A 21,009-nucleotide genomic window follows, 5' to 3' on the forward strand; every position below is an offset into this window, starting at 1 on the left:
GAATGTCAATGACAACCGTGGGTTCCTCCAACTTTATATTCCCATGACTGCAGCCGTGCTTGTTGTGATGGTGTAGAAGTCTATGCTACTTGTACATGCTCAGTGTGGTTTGGCGGCTCGCAGTCAAAGACATTGCTTTGTTCATTTTCTTGTATTTCAACCGCTTATCACTGGAAAGCAAATAGCGCAAAAACTCTGACGTGGAAATGCAGATTGACATGTGGGTCAGAGCACTGACAATAACAAGTGCTGTTATCATTTGTGTAAACAACCGGGGAATGTCCTGCAATCTAACAGGAGATGGACATTGACGTGAAGCGGGAATGGATATTTGCCCATAGACAAAAATAAAATGTTGGTAGAATTCTTTTACATGGCTTTTTCCAACGTGAAGTCAGATTAGTCTATTTACTCAGTGCATCACCATGGATGCTGCAAACAACAACAAAAAAGAATAGAATCAAATATCAGTTATGTATAGGATGGCAATTTTGCATGTGATTCAGAACACATCCTTAAAATTATTGGTGGTCTGCCATCAAAATACATGAACTGTTTTTTTGTTCGGACTCTGTTTCTATTCTTGCTGTGAAACCAGTGAGTTTTGTTCAACTGAAATTTTATTTAACATTTAATTCCCACTCAAGATCTCAGTAAGATTCATCTCCGAGCATGGTAGGTGATGGCTGATATTATTCTTTTTTTCTGTCTCATCTATATCTCTGAAGTATTATTTATTTAAGTATTATGATAAGTATTAGTCTTTTATTCTATTATTAGAGTACTAGTAGCAGCAGCAGTAGCAGCAGCATTCCCAAAACAACAGAGGAAGTTGGGATTGAAAAAAATATATATATTGAAATTGACTATTAGTCGAAGTTAATGTCACTTCTTCCTTCAAAGAAAATAACACCGCTCTTCACCGAGTCTCTTGAAATAATAACAATTGTTATTAGTGAAGGATCTTCAATAAGACAATGAATAATACTCCAGCGCTGTAAGAGAATGTGAAATGCACAAAGACAGCAGCATCACCGGGATCTCAAGTTTATTCTTCACTTGACCAAGTGGGAAAAATGGCAGAAACAGCCCTTTAACATTAAAAAAAATTCACATTTTTTGAAACTGAGATGTTTATGAAACACCCCCCAAGAAATGTTGCCATATCATTTTGTTTATGAGATATTCTTTGTATATCATTTGATACATTAGGCGACTCTGGCAACAAGCAAACCTCTTCATCTATCATATTTTCTACACAAAAAAAAGTTTATTTCTGGGGCAGATGTAAGTGCTGTACAACCAGTACAAATAAAATACAACATAAGCTAAGATATAATAAAGTAGTAGTACAAGCAAATATGTCCATGTCATCAGAGAAATAAAAAGTGTTCACGAGGGTGCTGATTCAGCTCATTCAGCAAAACTCATTAAATAATAAATAAATAAATACATTTAGTCACACCCACCCCATCATTCCTCTCTCGTGTCTGCTCCTTAGAAATAAGAGAAAGGCTTTTCTAACCGCACTGGTTGGATCTACAGCAGCACTGTCCTGTTCTGTGTGTATCAGGTGCATCATCATCATCGTCGTCGCTGCGGGCTTCAGGGGAGGAGGAGTTTTTACAGCCAGGTCACACCCCCGTCCCCCCCACCCCACTCTGTACTGTAGCACTTGGTCCATTGGAAAGAAAAAAGAAGTGAGGAGCAGGAGCGCACACACGCTCACACACACGCTCTCTCACACACACACAGAGTGAGTCAGTCAGTCAGCGCGCATTGGCACAGAAATATGTTCCCGAGAAGAGCCGCTGCTGCGCTCCGACACTCCGACACAACAATTCCACTACGACTCATTTCAATTTAAAATCACACACCATCATCGCCGGAGTCTTCAACTAGTCCCCCTCTCTCTCTATCTCTCTCTGTGTGTGTCTCTCTCTCCTCATTCTGTGTTCTTTTTTGTCTGCGCTGGATCTTTCGTGTCAGAAGATGTGCGTGGAGAGCGATGGATGCGAGATCGAAGGCTGCAGCAGTTCGGACGAGGTGCGCACGCTGTCGGGCAGCATGAGCCCCGGACTGAAATCGAACCCGGACCTTCACCCGTGCAAACCCGGCCACAAATTCCGCGCGGCGCTGCTCAGATGCCGCTCACCGACTGCCGCCGCCGTGATCCTCAGCTTTGGGAACATCCTCAATTACCTGGACAGATACACTGTAGTCGGTAAGAGACACCTCACTTTCTCTGCTTCTCATCGGCACTGACTGTACGCTCGCTGTGATGATGTGATGGTGGCACATGTACTAATTGGCTGCGGGAGCAGAGCAGCTCACCTCGGCTGAGGCGCGCGGAACAATGGGGTTTGTCCAGGCGCGGCGGGTAATCAGCTCTTCCACCGGGCTGTCAGATGTGATTCCACGCTCGCTGACTGTGTGTGTGTATGTGTGTGTGTGTGTGTGTGTGTGTGTGTTGTGATTAAATCAAACAGATAAGCCACGAGGTCACTTCAGTAAAGGCTTGACATTAATGATTTGTTTGCTGATGGATCAGTATGTGTGTCACTTGTCACCTCTTTAGGACGTTTTTCCAGCACAAACACTGACCTTGTCAGGACCGGTAGTCCTCATGGAGACCAAAACCTGGTCCTAATGAGGACGAAACCGAATTGTGTTTATGATATGGTTATGGTTAAGGTTGGAGATAATGTTGTTCTATGGATGTGTGTGTGAGAGAGATAGAGATAGAGAGAGAGAGCTCAGCTGTCACGCCGGTTTCAGTGACTGCAAAATGAGAATCAGTCATGAGTTCCTCGCGGTCTCTTTTAGACATAAATTATGGTCTGTTTTGCGTATGTTTTGTGTATGTTTTCGTATGATGCTGCGGTGAGGCCACGCGCTGTGGAACCTCCTCACACATGAGATCCAGCGCATGTTTGATGAAAAAGTGAACACTGCAGATAGAAATCAAGCCTGTAGTCTTGCAGTAAAACGTGCGTGGGGGAAAAAGAACAACATATGCTGTATATTTCAACCTAGTTATGTGGCGGATTAACTTTTACTAATTAGAGATGTTTAACCAGATGAAGAGGTTTTTATTGTTATTATTATTATTATTATTATTTATTGTAAGGATACACAAAAGAAATCCATTTGACAGATTTTTATTGACTTTAAATTGGTTATGATAACATGATTCCTCCTGTTATGAATCAGACTGTATAGGTCAACATTTCAATCCTTGGCTGAGTTTGATCCATTGTGGATAAGTGGTTGTTCGATTTTGTACTTATCAGTTTGGATATTGGACTGCGGCACTGAATGGGTTAAGCATTTTGCTGCAGCATGGATGCAGGGAAGTGTGTCCATGGCAAGAGTAGACTCTTCTCTACGAAGACACGCTTCACTGGTTAAAGTGCAAGTTTCTATTGATAAGCCCGCCGACTTACTCATATGATACAGTCAGAGGACAGAATCGGATTCTTCTGATCGTATCCATTCACTTCTTTGCACTTTTGTTTGTCACATAGCCCCTAATTATCAGCATGTGTGTATCTGAAACATTATAAAAAGGGTGCAGTTTTCCCCGAAGCTGTTGGCTGAAAGGAGTGGCTATTAAAGAACAATGTGCGCGGTTAAGTAGCCACATGCCTTGTCATCCTGGAGGCTTCAGGTCCAGTCTGTCAACTTTTAGCAGTTGATCTGCTAAAGCTTTGGATGATGGAAGTCCTGAATGATCATTACAGCAAGGGGAGGTCTTAGCCGCTGGACAGACAGCCACGCCAAGAATGTGTTGATGTACAGTGTGCATATCTAATCTTTGCATCATCAAGCATCACTCAGTCACAGCCTGTGAGCTTGAAAGAACCACATCCTCAGTCGCCGGGAGAGTCAGTCTCCCTCTAAAGCAGCAATTTGTTCTCCTGTCTCCTCACACCTCCTCAAGCTTTGATCAGAGGAAAACACTCATTAAAGGGGCTCAAAATGACTCAGTTCTCCTTCGGTCCACGATTCTCCTCTAATTCAGAGGGATCAGTCTCATACTGGACACAAGGATTGGCTCAGTAATGTAAAAAGACAAAATGAGAATCTGTCAGGATCTGGCAACCCTAAATATGACCAGACAACATGCTGTAAGGAGAGATGTTCAGTGAGCGAGGGCTGGTTATTGCTAAGTGGCACATGCATAAGCAGAACATGTCTTATGAACAGCTAAGTTGTGCAAAGGAGATTGACTGACTTAATATCAGTCAGTAGAAATTCAAGATCGCAAAACTGGGATTGTGTTGGACACGAAGAATAAAAGTGCTACTGAGCCTCTGTTCTTTGCAGTGTCACATTTAAAGAGCAAAGGGAGCAAATCCTTTCCTTCTTCTGCAAAGCTGTCAACTTTGCCGGACGTCCGAGCGCTTGCTGTCCTGTGACAGAAGGAAGCGAGAGATAAAGAGGGTATGGAAACGGGGAGATAGAGAGATGATGAGGTTGAGGTGGGGGTTGTAGGGTTTTTTTTTTTGTGGGGAGAGCCTGTGCTCACAGTGCATGTGATGCAGAAGGGGTCCCTTCCCTTCCCTTCCCTTCCTGTCGCTGCCTCCTGAACACTACCAGACTGTTTTGCATTATGTATGGGCAGCATGTGCATCAGACTGTCAAACAGAGTGTGCACCAGCGGCCATTTGCTCCCAGCATAACCAGTACATTCATTAAAAGCCGGTCACCCTCCTGCGTCCAACTCCCTCTATCTCTTTAAGGCTTTTCTCTCCTCTCCTGCTGTGGGAGCTACATTGTAGTAGCAATTAGATGGTGGAAGCGGTTCATTTGTGTTGGTGGCACACAATGGCTCCTCTCTCCAAGTATGTCTTGGTGCATATGTGCTAGGGTTTGCAGTGTGATATATTAATAGTTTTGCTGCTGGACAAAAAAAATATGGACATTTAAATTCAATGTATTTCCTGATGCAATTTCTGTGCTTACCAGATGGTTTGAACTGAAATTGGTTATCAGTTTGTGCCACATCTCTCACTGTTTTGTCCCATCGGGTCTCAATCCCCGTGAGACTTGTCTCTCTTTGGCTTTTTCAACTCTGCTGCCCACTTCTCCTGCTTTCTGTTTCTCATTTAAGCTCCCTTAGTAGCAGGTATACGCATACTCATAGATCTTAATGTCAATTATGCAAGCATGAGTGCACATATACACACACACACACATTCTAAAGGTCTGAATGAGAGAGGGCTGTTGTGAGGGGAGGGGCCGGCTGCTGCAGTATAGGCAGGCAGCACTGAGGCTGAGCGCTGCTCATGTCCCCCCCCCCCCCACACACACACACACACACACAACGTCAAAAGGTCTTTGTACCACCGGCCATTACTGTAGTGAATGTGTGGATCACTGAAGCATTGTCACTGAGACAGAGGGTGACCATTCCAGACACCGGGGCCATTCTGCTCCGCTACAATGACGGTAAAATTGCGCCCAACAATGCACAGCAGCACTGACACAGTGACTTGAATCATGTCAGAGGTGAAGCCACACACAAACACAAAAACACCACATCGACACTACAGTTTATGATTCCAGCGCGTCACTTATCCAAGATGATGGTTTGAACCACAAAAGAAAGAGAGAGACGTCCAAATGTCGTCTCTTTTTTTTATGGGAGGTTGGTTGTTTTGTTCTTGGTTCAATGGATTTACTGCCAATATGTTTTATTTAACTCTTGTGAAGAGTTGCAGCTTCAAAACAAAATAATTATACGAGACTTTAGCTACTGGTTATTGTAAGGCATATTTTAGTTTGAATAGAACACACAGTTTTGGTTCATTTGAGTCACAAAGCAATATAGATGAATAGACAATGAGCATTTTTTACTTTTTCGTCCCGTATTCTACTCATTTCAACAAGTTTCAGGGTGCCGGAGAAGCAGAGGGTGTGAATAACAGAAGTCAGCTCCAAACTCTGCTTTCAGCTGTTCAGACAGTGGCTGAGACCTGATGTAAAGCACCACTTCAGAAGCCTGCGACTGTTTTTACGACTGTCTGTGATGTAGGCGAGGCAGAAATTGGGAGCGTCTGGGACATTTGAAGATGTTGAGGTCGATCACGCACTCACTCTTTGTCCCCTGCGTTAACGAAGAGCGATAGCACAAGGAAATGAGATGGCAATCTAACCATACCGAGAGTGGAGTGGAGGGCGTCAGTGCTGCTGGATGAATTACGATGCTCTGATAGGGTCACATGTGTCCGGCCTTTGGAAGCAGGCACTTAACCCTCAGCCACTTCAGTGTATTTCATTTGGCGTTTGAATTGCACAAGAGTCCAGAGATTAAGAGGACCACTGCATTTAATTTAATTTGAGGAGGCTTTGAAACCTTGAAATCCTGGTGATGGTCTCTGTCTGTAGTCCCACAGCAGACAGTCCAAGATCCTCTACAGCTTACCCTAAAGAGGGGATTAGGGATTTTTTTTTAAGAATATGAAGATGTGTGAGGCAGACACCCAAGCACTTTAGGTTATTTGCTTGCATCAGTTGTGGCCATCCCCCCATGTGCACCCAGTTTCACCCCCCCCCTCTCAGTCAGCAAAGGGACCATTTGTGGGCGACTGACCGCAGCCTAATCTGTGCTGATCAGAAATACTGAGGCGCTGCAGATTAACACTTCATCCAGGCCCCTTGAGGTGAGCAGCCTCTCTCAAGCTGTCGGCCCCAGAATACGTCCCCCGAAACAGCGTCACATCCCACTGAACCTTTGGCATTTGGCATATAGACACAGATGACAGTGTCAAAATCCTCTTCAGGCAATCTCTTTGTTACACAGTCATAATGATGCAGTGATACATCCAGTCAGACAGGCTATGCAGATTATTGCCTGTTAGCGTTGTCCACTTCCTTCGTGGCCACTCATTATCACTGTCCACAAAGGCCTGGGGCTCTTTGCCACATTAGCATTTCCTCTGACTCATTTTTGGTGATTATTCTGCCTCTGCTTGTTATATGTGAACAGAAGACCTGACAATGGTTTTGAATATGTTTTTTATAATCAGGATAAGGTAACAAAACATGGTATAGCGGAACCTTTAACGACATGGATCAATTTTACCTTGGTACCGCTGAGTATCGATGGACCTAAGTAACGTAGGTCACAGAGAGTTTGGAAAACTCAGAAGTGTGTTTTTCAACAACTTGGACAGAGTTCCAGAAAGTGCACCCCACTTTCAGTTCCACAGAGGCGAGACACAAAGAGAAGTGAAGATAGTGTTGGTGTCTGCACACAAGATTTAGAAATAAATCAAATTTTACAGCTATGGCAAAGAAAACAAAAAAACACTGTCACTGCAGCATGACAGCCCAAATCTCGAGTGACTTTTTTTTTAAGCTGCCGATGTAAACATGTCACAGCAGATCCTCTCAGTAACATGAATATGTCAGGGATAGATATGCAGCAAGTGTCTTCTCACTACTGAGCCGCATGAGAGGCTGTGCTCCGGTTATATTGGGGTTTAGCTGTCGGTTGTTTCACCCTTCACTTTTCTCCCAATTTCACCCGCTCTTGGTTTATAGCGTTCACATTAAATGTCCCCGAACAACAGCAGAGGCATAAAAAGATGGTGGGGCCTCGAGTAATTTACTTTATAGGGTTATTGCTTTCTTGCTGTGCTTGATGTCGAGCTGTTTTGAATTAGACAAATTGCACTGTGCAATATGAGCGTCTCTTTGAAAGACCGCACCATGACTTACGCACATTTTCTTACATTTCGTATCCTTTATATTTAAAAACGCACGCTGTTAACAGCAAAATATTGACACCGCTCAGCAGATGTTAAAGTCTTTACACAACATCCCTCCAAAGTGGACTTTTCCAGACTGGTTTTCCCACAGATATTCCATTAATCTCTTTATGTCTATTTCCTAGCGTGCCGTTCCCACTGCTGTGAGAAAACAGTCTGTGTGTTCTTTAGGCTCTGATTTAGCCGACGTCTGTAATAGTAACCCATGGAATTAGACAGAGCTTCTTCCTGTGCTGGTGCAGACCCTTTCATGTGGCTCCCCCAGATTTTGCCATCAAGCAGGCGTACTTCCCTCGCAGCCGCTTTCACCCTGTGACCCTCCAGCTATGAACGCACCATTTCATGGCTCGGCTGCTGGCCACTTAAAGGGTGACTCTTTGACTCTTCCCCTACTTACAGCTGTTATTTTGGCATTACCCCAACCTTGCATCCTACAGTATAGCCTATCACTCATCACAGCTATGAGGCTATTACATGTGCTGCATTCTGGGGAGGGTATTTTTACTCAGTGCCTCCCGTGCTATGGACCGGAGGTTTTTCATCTTGTGAGTTTAAAGGTAGGGGTGGGAATGGACAGGTACACCCTGTTGTTCTCAAGGTGGTGTGAGTCCTTTAGATTGGACCAGTGATCCGGCCCAGTCACAGTCGGTGGAGCTGCAGACTACAGTAAACTACATGGAAACCCTTTGTGGCCAGCTGTTCTTGGAGACCTAATTCTGTCAAATCTGAACACACACACACAGCACACACCTACAGTACAGTACGCCGTGCACATATTTTTAAACCCTGATAAAAATAAATAGCCTCCCATAATACGATGCTCTGCTCATTTTATCTTGCCCTCTGCATCTCTCACTCTATTTTAAATGAACAGTTCTCATTGGCTCGTTCAATTTCAGGAATTGAAATGTGTCTCTGTGTACAGGTGCATTACAGAGATTACAGAGATTTGCTCAGATATAAATAAACCAATGCTTTGATCGTCGTTACATCACACACTGTTTTTTGACAAGATCCAATATCAGAGCTTTGATCATACAGTGTTTTATTTGATGTCTTATCTTCTAACTTCCTGTGGCCGGTCAATGACAACAGTGCTTACTCAAGCTGCCTGATGATCTTTGACATAAAGGTGAGTGGTCGCCTGATAATCGCTGACCTCCCCTGTGTAATCAGAGGAGAGTGCATGGACGTCAGGGCGGTGGTGTTTTCTTTACTGTTAAGAGTTTACTTTAGGATTACAGCCCCATGTTAAACACAGTAACCACTAAGTTTGGCCTTGAGAGGGGTGTTAAAGACACATCAGAGTGTCAGCAACATGATCAATGAGCCGAGGCTCAGAGGTTCTCCAGTCTTTACAAAACCCCCATAACAAAAATCTTCCTTCTACCTTCCTGTCGCATGATCTGAGAACTGGAGCGTTAATCTGAGGAAAGTGCTAAAATTCACCTCCTAAGGCAGGAAGGAAAGAGGAGACATTTTGAAAGGTGTCAAGCACATTGCTATGTATGACACATTGTCAAATAACAGCTCATCCCTACTTAGTCAAAAATCCTTAGAATAACAGATTATACAGAAAACATTTCCCCTTCTCCACACAACAGTCTCTGACATTCACATCAATGTTAACACACTCTAATAGAAATTAAAAAAAAGAAAAAAAAAGACAGAGAGGAAAACAAAGCCGCGTCAAGTAAAGGAAATTTGTTGTTGTCTAGGTCATACTCAAATGTTCCTGTGAGCACAGTTGAGACCAGTGCCACATGCAACAATGATGAAATGGAAATACAAGAAAATGCAATTTACTTTGTATCCTTGGGAAACACACAAACACTGGCACACGCACACACACTGAATTGTGATCAAGAGGACAGTAGCTTTGAGTGTGTTTGAAGTCACGAGTGATGGAGCTGTAATGTCCTGGGACGCACTGAAATTGGCTTTTTTTCTCTCTCTCTCTGACACATCAACAAGTTGTTCTTGAGAGCATTGGAATCTAATATTGACCTGCTTGTGGTATAAGTTACACCCGGCGGTTATGACCTGCAGCTAGAAGTAATATTAGCTCTCAGCTCCTGGAAGCTCCCACAGTTGCTAAAATAATATTTAGAGTGCTGATTTACAGCGGAGCAGCACATGAAAAGCCTTCCTTCTTGATGAAAATGCAATCCTTCCCCTCATTTACATGTGATTGAGTAAATAAGGGCGCCTGGTAGAGGAATAATGTAATCTTTTCTATCCACCAATCCGGTGTGTGTTTGTGCACTCCCGCACAGCTTTTCGTTATTATTATTTATTCATCTTGTCAGCACTGTGGATGAGATTGCAGCTGGATTATCATTGCTGGTGAGCTGAGTGTGCACTGCTTTGTTTGTGGGAAGAACCAGGGTTGAATGAGTGCTGTCCACCGCCTGTCAAAGATGTCTGACCGTCTGTTAATACCACGGGTCAAAGGTGGGAAACACACGCTAACAGAACGAGTGTGTCTTTCACACGAAGGTGAAGGTGTCATTCGGTTTTCTTTACAAGGCGTGAGAGGACAGAGACAAAACATGTGTGCAGCTGTTCAATTAGTAGCATCACATTCTTCCTGATTAGTCCAGCCTCACATTTTCGAGCAGATTTGTCATAACACAGCCTAATTGGCAGGCGAGTGGACCTGTTTGCACTTGGGCTGTCACACGTCATTCCTTGAAAAGATACTGCCTGGCTCTCACCTGCACACACACACATGACAACATTGTTTTTATCTACGTATATCCTTTTCCCTCTCAACTTCAAATGGATGTCTGGGTTTCGGGTAAAAAGTGACAGCCCTAATTTGCTCTGTGGTTGGTTTTGGTTGAAACAATGGCAGGTGCAGTTTGAAAAGCCCCGAACGGATGGGTGGAATTTGTTGTTTTGATTCCACAAAACCTTCAACGATTTTAATCATTATTACGTGTTGTTGAACATGGAGACTGTGGCTTTTTGTTCATTGATGTATTAGACAAGTCTGCAGCCTCCTGCACCGGTCCATGTCTCGGTTCAGGTTGCACGTATGTGTGCAGCGGAACAGATCAGAGCTTATGTGCATATTGGTCTTGTTCAGTGACGGATAAGTGAAGCCCTGAAGCCGTGTTGCTGTGCCACAGGTATGTGGGCTGTCAATTAATGGAACAGGCGTGGTATGTGGGGGAAGTTATAGAGAAGAACAAAAAAAAAGAAAAGAAGATGTCTTGGTTTTTCCCACGCCGAAACCTCACGGTGACACCTCATCATTTTGAAATGTGACTGACAGCCCGTAGGTCAACAGTGCAAGAGGCTTAATATGACACACGGTAACATTCTATTCACAAATACTAAGAAACCATCCCATGTGATGGTTTCGGATTTTGTTGGACCGAATGGTTTGAATTCATTTTTTGAAACATAATCACCAAATAAATCTGAAAAGCACCTGAGATCATCATCATCATAAAACGACATATTTGGTTTGCTCACAGTGTTTGATGAAAAAAGCACGGGATGTAATGAAATGCATCTATAATTCATGAGACAATTAGAGATGGAGCCGCACAGCATTATACTCCGTCCCATCTGGGATTAAATAGAGTTGGAAATTAGTGACATCCTCCTTAAATGAAGACAGTGCCGGAGTGACATTGGGATGATTGCTTTTGTAAATGATGGGACTGTAGGGAGGTCACATTTGAATAAAAAAGCTATTGTATGTATTATTCTAAACTCCAGGGTGTCAGTATAACATCAAATAAGCAGTGGTGTAGACAGAGGAGAAGACACACAGAATATTTTTTAGCAGTTATGCTGGAAATACATACAGATTTATCTCTTTAGCCATTAGTTATTAGTTAGAACCATTAGTTATTAGTTGTTTTCCTTTTTTAATTTACTGGTTTTCTCAAAATAGTATTGTGTATAAATGACAGATCAGTTCTTAATTGAGGAACCAGCTGGACTGCAATTATCCAGATATAGCTGACACTGCTATATTTGATATTCTAATAATAATAATTATGATTATAATATTGAAGTAATATTGAGCTAAGGATATAATAACGTAACCTCTCTTCTTTTATCGTGATACTAAATCACAGCTGTTACTGATGCTCTGGTGGAATTTAGGTGAAGTCAGGTAAGGTCAGGTCTCTTTCACACATACTGTCTTTATATTAAATACAATAAAGATCCACATATTAAAATGACTATTTATTCATTAGCACTATTGCAATGTATTCTTCTTTATCTTTCAGTAATTAAAAATGGTGTAAATGAGTGTCATTAAGTAGATCAATTTTCCAGTGCTTATCATACAGTTTATGATAATTAAGGAAACCCTTCCAGAGCCCTCCATATTGGATTCCTCTTATCCTCATGAAACCAAGGAGGAGAAATGAAATCTCATTAAAAAACACTACATTATGACTTTAATCCTGCATGATGTTATGTAAAAAAAACAGCACAGGGATTACTAAATGGTCGGAGCATGTGCACACACAGGCTCGCCCACGTGCACACATGAGTAATGCAAGTGAGCTAGTACATGTTTTATATCTGCTGCCATTTGCCGCATGCTATATTCACATTACCTTTACCTTTCAGAGTTTAAAGATCTAGAATATTTATAAACTAAATTACAAGACTGGGCACAAGTGTCCTCAGATAGAACAACAACATTAGACAAGGAAAGGCTGGAACACGAGACACAGAGGGGCGAGGAGAATTGGCATCAAAGTGAGGGGGTGTGTGGGGGGAATACCCAAAGGGGCACAGGTTACATCAGGACACATTATGGGTGGTGCCGGTAATCATAGTGGCAGAAAGGCCAGGAGAACAGAAATGCAACAAATAAAACAGAACATCAATACAACAAATCGATCCTGCTAAAAATAAAAAAGTTAACCTCGTTTCAGAGCCTGAGACGTGACAAAGTAAAGTGTAACATCGCCTTTGCAAGCATGATGCAGAAATGTGCATGTAGTTTGTTGTAAGGCATAGCATTCAAAGCAGTTTTTTTTATTATTATTATTGTTATTATAATTATAATTGAAGAAAAGTGTTTTGCAATAATGAATAATTGTCCCGCCCTGTTGCTGGTGCTTGAGTTTTTCCTTTTTCTGCTTTACTGGGTATGTATGAAGTCATTGAATATAATGTTTTGCTTTTGATAAGACAAGTCAAATTGAATATAAGCCACTTTTCAGGACTTTGTGAATGGGACGCTGTCCGTATTAGTTACCACTCCCCGAGCCTCTGGGTAATGTGGCTCCTTTTCAAAATGCCACATAAATAACTCTCCTGCACATAGGTATTCCTGAGAGCTGCTGGTGTGAACGTGTGCAGCTCGCAGTGATTCCCTCGACAGTCGCGCAGACTCATCTCCTCTCAAATACCTTCGCTTCCTTCGCTTCACTGCACCGCTTTTCCTTTTCAATACATGTCGTGCATTATCTCCCACGAACGAGTGGGCTACCGCCGAGTTGTATTATTGATGATCCATACGTTCAGTCTGCTCCCTTGATGACTCACGATACATCCTCTCCGCTTCTATCAAATATTTAGCACTTACTGGCTGCGACTAATGCATTGTGGCCCTTGAGCTGAATTTATAAGCTTTTGATTAGTGAAAGCGGAATTAGGTGGAAACGAAAACCCTTTTAATCAAAGTGGTAAAGCTGGCAGGCCTTTTAATGTGATACAGCTCCAGGTTGTCTGGCGCACATTAGAGTGAGATCTGTCTCAAATGACACAGTATTAGTAGTATTGTATCTGTAGAACAACACTGCACTGATTCATCTTGGACCTTCTTTTTAAATAGTTGCGCTAACTAAATGTGACATACCCAGAGGAGACCTGAAGTTGATTTTAAAATAGAGTGCTGTGTAACAGTCTGAGGTCATCAACAGACTTTTTTGTTTTAGCAATGCTTGAATGAACATTGTGACTTATCTCTTTATTGGAATATAGCCAGAAAATAATATAGCAGAATATACAGAATGTACTCATTACATATCATGTTAAAACGGCTGCTGGGAAAAAGGTCTACTCATTGGAAGCTTGTTTATATATGAGACCAACATTCCTTCACGTCATTCCATTCAAAGTGTCAACGATCACAGAATATGACCCAAACAAATAATAGCAATTTTGCAACAGTAAAGCCCACTCTCCAAAGGAAATACAACTATATAACTACTCTTGACAGAACACAAATGGGGATGACTGTTCACAGCCGAGTAAACTTAAATTAAAGCCTGCACACCTATAAATAAAACTCCTGTGCATTTATAGACGCAGCGGCACATGTTCCACGTCCGATTCAGCGTTCAAAACCCTTTCTTCTTGTGTGCAGCAGTCCGTCTCCCTCCACCTCCTGCAAGCTCGTGCATATAAAGGGAGAGAGCGTGATTACAAAGTAGCAACAGCTGTGCCAATTAGCTCACCTGAGCCTTCTTCACACGTTCACTTCAGCCGACAGCCAGCCACGCCCACTCCCACAATCTAATATGACTGCACTTTCATACATTCATGCAGTGTAGGTGGTTTTGTGTGAACTCTGTAGAGCACCATCACGCTCTCTGGTTGATTCGTACCGGGGGGGGGGGGGGAATCCAACCTCCCGTTGCAGCTCTGCAGCTCTCTACACTGTTTTCCCAGACATCTGCAGCACGTTTCCTTTCTGTGTGGCAGGGAAAGGAAGTGGAATGGAAAAAGAGCTCCCCCGCCCACTGCGGCCACATAGCAAGGGAGGAGAGCAGTCGGTCAGGAGCCCGCCGGCCACAGTCGGGCATATTTGTGGTCACCTTTCTCCTTGCTGCAGTCTGAGCTGGAGCTCTGCAGCGCGGCCTGCCTCTACACTTCTGCTGCTCTGTTTCTCATTGTCTCTCAAAACACTTCACTCCACAAACTGGTTGGAAGAACAACCAGAAAAGGCACACACTTTCTCCTCACTCATTATGCCCCTCCACCTCTCCTTCCTTTCCCAGACTATTTATATTGACGGGGGTGACGGATGAAAAGGAATCACCCCCTTTGCAGAAATGGAGGGGAAGGATCTGGCCACATCAGCAGAGCAGCTCACCGCTGCCTGCCACACTCTGGCCAATGGATGACTTCCATCCATTGGCTCGCTCTCTCACTGTGACACACACATACACACACACTCAGTGAAACCAGGGGAAAGGTTGAACAATACACATCGTATACACACACACACACACAGTGTGTACAGTCTATGTATAAACAATGGAAAACATATACTTTACAAATCCAATCCAGCCAACTGACCTGATGCAGCCTCCACCTATTTCCTCTCCTCTCAGCTGTCTGTGTCTCTCACCGACACCCATCACTATTAAATTAGACTGCAGATCGCTCCCTCATCTTAGCCTAGTTTCTCTGCGCAGAAATAGAATCCAAAGATCTGAAAGTGTCTGTTGGGGATTTGATAAAAAAAATCTGTCTTTTGTGTTTGGATACCTGTGTATAACTGTATAACCAATGGTGATTTTCCTCTTAAGGTGTGTTTGTGAATGTATGGTGGTCCCAGAGGAGTAAAGCTGGCACACTGAAGGCCGACTTTCAGGAACACCATGCTATATCCTCAGTCACATGTTTGTTTTGGTTTGATTGGATTGGATGTCCCCATAACAATAGTACATAAAAAGGGGGAAATCTTTGCAGGAACAATGTTCAGCTCAATGAGAAAAAAGATTCCATATTTTGACGCCCTGAATTCTTAATGAAGTTATTATGTGTTGTTGCTTTTTCCACACACGTTGCAGTAGAGGGAGGGGAAAAACTGTCCATTTGTCTGGCATTTAAAATCCCTGTCTGTTTTTTTATTTTAAATGGAAACAACAAAGAGCGACTGAGACTGACTCCTATTCATATCAAAGAATGATCATTCACCATTCATGGCTCTAAATGTAGCGTTTGTGGTCTGCGAGCGTTCACCCATTTGAGTCACTCGTATTCTTTGAGCCGCACCGTCGTCATGAAGGCAAACTTTACGAGCGAGTGGAATAAGTGTCAGCTCCACAACTGGCCCCTGACGCTGTGTCAACACTGTGTTTTCACCGCAGTGAGCGACTGGAGCCACATACAGTAGCCTACACAAGTGTCTTCAGTTCAGCATCACAACAAATGCATTAAAGGAGTCCTTTAAGTGTCAAAGAATACATACATCAACTCTGGACTGTATGTATTCACTACTTTTAGCTTGTTTTTTTTTTGTGCATAATGCTAAACTAAGGGAGTGTACGGCATTTTAGGGAGGGAGAGAGTGTAGACACTACAAGTACCTGGTGTAATTGTTGTGTGCAGTCAGGAAGATCCACATTCCTGTAATGCTTCTTGTTTGGCACGATGCTCAGACACACACAGACCCCCTGGAGGCCTGACACTTGATAAACTCATTAATGTTGTTCAGCTGAAAGGATCAGCATTACACATATGTAAGTGTGCAGTGGTGAAATATCACTTTTCTGTCGCTGTTGCTATGGTGTCAGAGCAGGTGTTTCTGCCACCGCGTCATAAATGTAGAATAAAAGGAACACCTCAACACACTCTGTTCACACAGACATGTCCATGTATGGGAATCGGAGACACCGAATCCAGCTGCAGTGAGGAATAATAAAGAGGCAGTTTGGAGATTTGGAAAGCAGAGTTCCTTTGTGGTCTCTTGACCTTTATCTTTTTTGAGCGCACGTACAGTGTTGCCATGGCAACTAAGCAGGGCGCTGCCAGCTTGGGTGAGGGTTGCGGTGCGTCCTCTTCAGATACATCACTGATTTCTTTGTCTCAGTGTTTTTGTTTTTTTTTAAGACGCGGTCAACAAACACATTACTCAAACATCCAAAAATATTAACCTTAGGTGGCATATGAAAAATAACACGCTTTATTCTGATGTTTGTGAAGGAGTGAATGGTGGATTTGCCCGGCATTATAAAGCCTCACTGAGACTACAGATGATAACTGTGATACACTGCTGCACAAACACAGACCTGCGGCTGGCTCTTTGTAATCTCTAATACAGATTAGCACCATATATTACACAGCTCATTGAGCATGAATCAGCACTGATGTTTTTGATACGACTTCCACCATTTATTTAAATAGATGCTCATGTACGCAGAGGTGCTGGACTGTAAAAATGTGTTAACACTATCTTTTGTGGTAAGATATGATGTTGTGAAATTGTTTATCTCTGCTTTATCTATTGTTATTCTCTATTTTACAGCAGATTATATTGTACCAACCGCCTTTATTCCGTGTGATAATAGTGTAGTAAATGCAGACGGGTGTGGCTCAGCCTCAGACAAGCGCAGACTCTCTCCAGAAGGGACGCTCCACCATCTGGCACAGGAGTCTCCCTCCCAGCAGGCTGTGTGTGTGTGTGCGTGTGTGTGTGAGAGAGAGCACTTCTTCCAGGCCAATTACAAGTACAGCTGCTGCCGTACAGTGCACCCTTGAATGCTGTTGTCGCTGTGTGACAGGCTGACCGTAGAGCTGGTAGAGGGTTGGGTGCACGGGGATTTGTTTTCACTGTCATGCTGTCTGCTTAAGGCCATGTAGGGATGACAAGTTGATGTGTTTTATGATTACAAGTGGTACCAAGTGTGTGTGTTCATGTCAGCGTGTGCAGTGCTGAGTGGCAGACCAGCTCAGCAAAGCTTTACCTGCCTTCTCGGCTAAAGTACTATGTATAGACTGAGACTTGCGTTAAACCTGGATTCTCACATGCAGAGTGTATTTTTTTTTACATATAAAAGTCAAATGAGTTCACACAATGCATGTTTAAGTCTATTAACGCCACCTGACTCTCTATGTTTCTCGGTGCTTAGATCTTAAACTGAACAAAAGAAGTGATTTGTTCAATGACAGTTGGAGGCAATAGCAACATCGTGCTAGTAAAGCCAGGCGGCCGCAAACAAAAGAGCATGGGAGTATGACTGAAAGCATAAAGTAGTGGTTCGGAAGTGAATTCTAATGCTGACGGGAAACATTCTTCTTGTCCCCGCCCGCCTCTGTGCTGCCGCTCTATGCACACAAGCACTCCCTCAGTCAGATCTGATAGTATTGCTTGACAGAGGCTGTTTTCAGATGAACGACACAGCATATCAATAATGTCACATCATTTCTGTCCAGGAAGACGATAAGAAATAAATCCCCAAAAGTGACTCACTGCAGCTTTAAAGCAGAGGTGAGGTATGAGGGTGTTGGCTTTTCGGGGGAATACTGATTTGATGACACAGGTGTTTTCCAATGTTCGGTGTAGGTGACTAAAGCCGAAACTGATTGATAAATACAAGCAGTCGTATGTCATTATTAAAGAGAGGACTTGTGATCATAATGCTTGAACAGGAATGTTGCCTGTAGTGTGAGAATGTGAGCAGGTGTTTTGACTCAGATGACAGGAATCCGACCTGTGTCTCTGCTCCCAGTCACAGTCCAACCCGCCGCTCGCCGCCTGGGAAACACGCCGCGTCTCTCTCTGTTGAGAGATGTCAACGTCGAGGAATGAAGAATCAGCAGCTTCTGTTACGTTGCATGTAGTTCTCTTCCTGCTCGGCTGTGATCTTTGTCACTGCCCTCTGAGGCAAAGTCCCCCGAGTTGACAAGGAAATGATGCATGAGGTATTTCAGAAAGTTGCAGTGATGCACCCGACTGAAGGTCAGGTTATGCTAGGTTACGTTGGTCTGCCGGGCTCAGACGAAGGGCGTAGACGGATCAGAGGCAACCGGCTTTTTAGAATGTTAGTCACACCGCCGTTCCATTTTCATGAGCTGAGTTGCAATTCCCAAGGACTGGCCTGCTGGTTTCGCACAGTCACACAGCACCGGCCGTGCACGTCACCACTGCATCTGGACTGCATGCGCTTCGAAAAAAAATATTAGACTTTGAACTTTCTTAAGATGGTACAGTCTCAAGAGGAGGAGAATTCATTTGATGAGACGTGTTTACTAATGTTTGAAAGGTTTACGAGAGCCTTAAGCACATCAGTCATAATTTGGCTGTTAATGTGTGTTCCCGACCGTTGGCACAGCATGTGAATATTCTATATATCAGCATTAAGACCGCTTCAGAGATTGTGTGTGTGGTTTCAGTGGCTGCTTAGAGCCACCAGAAATAATCTGGTCAAACCAAATTCAACCTCCAGCTTCTGTGTTTCAGCATAAAGTTTGATTTACTACTACAAATTGCTCTTGTGTTGTTAAAAGACAGTATAAAACTATGTTGTAGCATTGTGTGAAATCTTTGTAGCCATTTACAAATGTTGAGCACCTTATTGCAGCCAAGAGAGCACTTATCGAGGAGGTTTTATTGCTCTTCTGGGATGTTTAGTGAACGTGCTCCTGTGTGACTGCTTAGCAATCATGTCCACCGATAATCGCAAGCCACAACAGATGAGCACGAAGCCAGCATTCGATTAGCGTGATGTCAAAGCTACGTGACTATTTCAATACCTGTGCTAATGCTCATGATTAAGTCCTGAAGAGACATTTATGTTTGCATTCTCCTCTTGTGCACAGGTGTCCTGCTCGACATTCAGCGGCACTACGAGGTGTCAGACAGTGGGATGGGCTTGTTGCAAACAGGTAAGACCTTTAATTCTATAATTGCGTAGCTTAACACATCCTCTGTGTAATAATGGGTAGGGCTGCAGCGATTATTCGATTAATCCATGATTAATCCATTACTAAATTTTGTTTCCAGATTTTTCAGCTTCTTAAATGTGAATATTTTCTGGTTTCTTTGCTCCATATACAAAGACATAACTATTGGTATGCAGTTATTGCATGAATATCATCGATAGATATGTCATTGACATAGATACTGATGGTACAAAGTGCAGGTAGAAATTAAACACATAATCAATCCACTAAAAATGTTATTGTATTGTTCATTTAAACAAGAAGTCTTATATGAAAACATTATATGCAGAATTTTTTGTTGATGACGTTGTATCCAAAAAAGAGTGTAAAGTTGAATTAGCTCTTTTATGATGGACTCAGGTAAGGTCTTGCTTTCCTTGGCAATAAATTACATCACAGATTATACCAGGTTGTTTGGAGAGAGCATTTCAGCTGCTCAAGAACTATGAGCTTTTGTGATTTGTAGAAATCCATTTTGTGTTAGGAGCTAGAGACAATACCATTGGACATTGGGCGAGAGGCCGGTTACACCACAGACAGGTCACCAGCCTATTACAGGCATTATACTCACATTCACACCCATAGTCACATTCAGACAACTTCTCATTGTGATTTTGACTTCTGTTATTATGAGCATTCTCCAGTAGTGTAATCATTGTGTGGTACACAAGTTTGCCGCCTGCTCTGACAGCTAAACTGTTTCATCAAATAAAAATTGACTCAAAGATCACAGGTCAACCTCTATGAATCATCCGATAATAACAGACTGGCGAACAGCGTTTTCTCGATCTATCCTTTATTTTTTTTCCTTTTGTTGCTTCTGTCTTTATGTCCTTCTTCGAGTCTCAGTGTCAGGGTTAACCTAACCACAATCTGCATGTCATAAGTCCATGAAAATAGAGAAAGGAAAAACAAGCAAACTCCACACGGAACGACAAACAAAGAAGCTTTATTTGCTGCGAGGCAGCAGCGCCAATGCCGCTCTAGAACCTCGTAAAAGTAATTCAGCTGATGCTCGTTACCCAAGTGTCACAGGCTGATCAAAGAGAAGGTGTTCTGGTGGCAGTAATTCCTCACAGCCTGCGGCGGCAGTGACACAGTAGGTCAACTCAAAGGAAAACAACGTCAGGAGCCATGCAGGCTGTTCTCTCTTGAGAACGTGCATGTACCCAGAGCGTCTGGAGGACTCCGGCTGTAGGGCAGGGTTTCCTGCTCCACTCAGGACTCCTGTGAATCACCTTTTTTTTTTTTTGAGAGAGAGATACCTTGCAAAGTGCCACTGGAGGACAGGACTCCGTTTTGTCTCTGCGTGCCCTCAGTCATTCAAACACACACAAATGTGCACACAAAGTGCCATTGAGGCCCCGGCAGGTTTGAGTTTGAGGGTGAAAGAATACAGCCCAGTGTTCCCCCCCCCCACCACCACCACCACTTGATGTTCTTAGACTAACTTTAGGGGAGTGAATGGTGTGTTGACGACAAAAATATCTACCAGGAAAAAGAGATCACTGTTGTGATTTTTGTTGGCTTTTGAGTGAATAAGCCATTTCATCACTTCCACATTGCATTTCCA

The 21,009-nt window shown here is 43.1% G+C and overlaps 1 protein-coding gene across 2 annotated transcripts in view; it reads left to right on the forward strand.

Annotated features, from left to right (window-relative positions):
- The first annotated feature begins 1,390 nt into the window (after positions 1-1,390).
- Positions 1,391-21,009, forward strand: part of spns2 (SPNS lysolipid transporter 2, sphingosine-1-phosphate) — a 61,956-nt gene continuing 42,337 nt past the window's right edge. For both annotated transcript variants that reach the window (XM_058627160.1, XM_058627159.1), the window contains exons 1-2: positions 1,391-2,224; positions 19,314-19,379. In XM_058627160.1, the coding sequence (XP_058483143.1) occupies positions 1,993-2,224; positions 19,314-19,379 (298 nt within the window). In that variant the 5' untranslated portion in view covers positions 1,391-1,992. The remainder of the gene's footprint in view (positions 2,225-19,313; positions 19,380-21,009) is intronic.

The sequence above is a fragment of the Solea solea genome, chromosome 4 (genome assembly GCF_958295425.1).
Source record: "Solea solea chromosome 4, fSolSol10.1, whole genome shotgun sequence".
NCBI classification, from domain to species: domain Eukaryota; kingdom Metazoa; phylum Chordata; class Actinopteri; order Pleuronectiformes; family Soleidae; genus Solea; species Solea solea.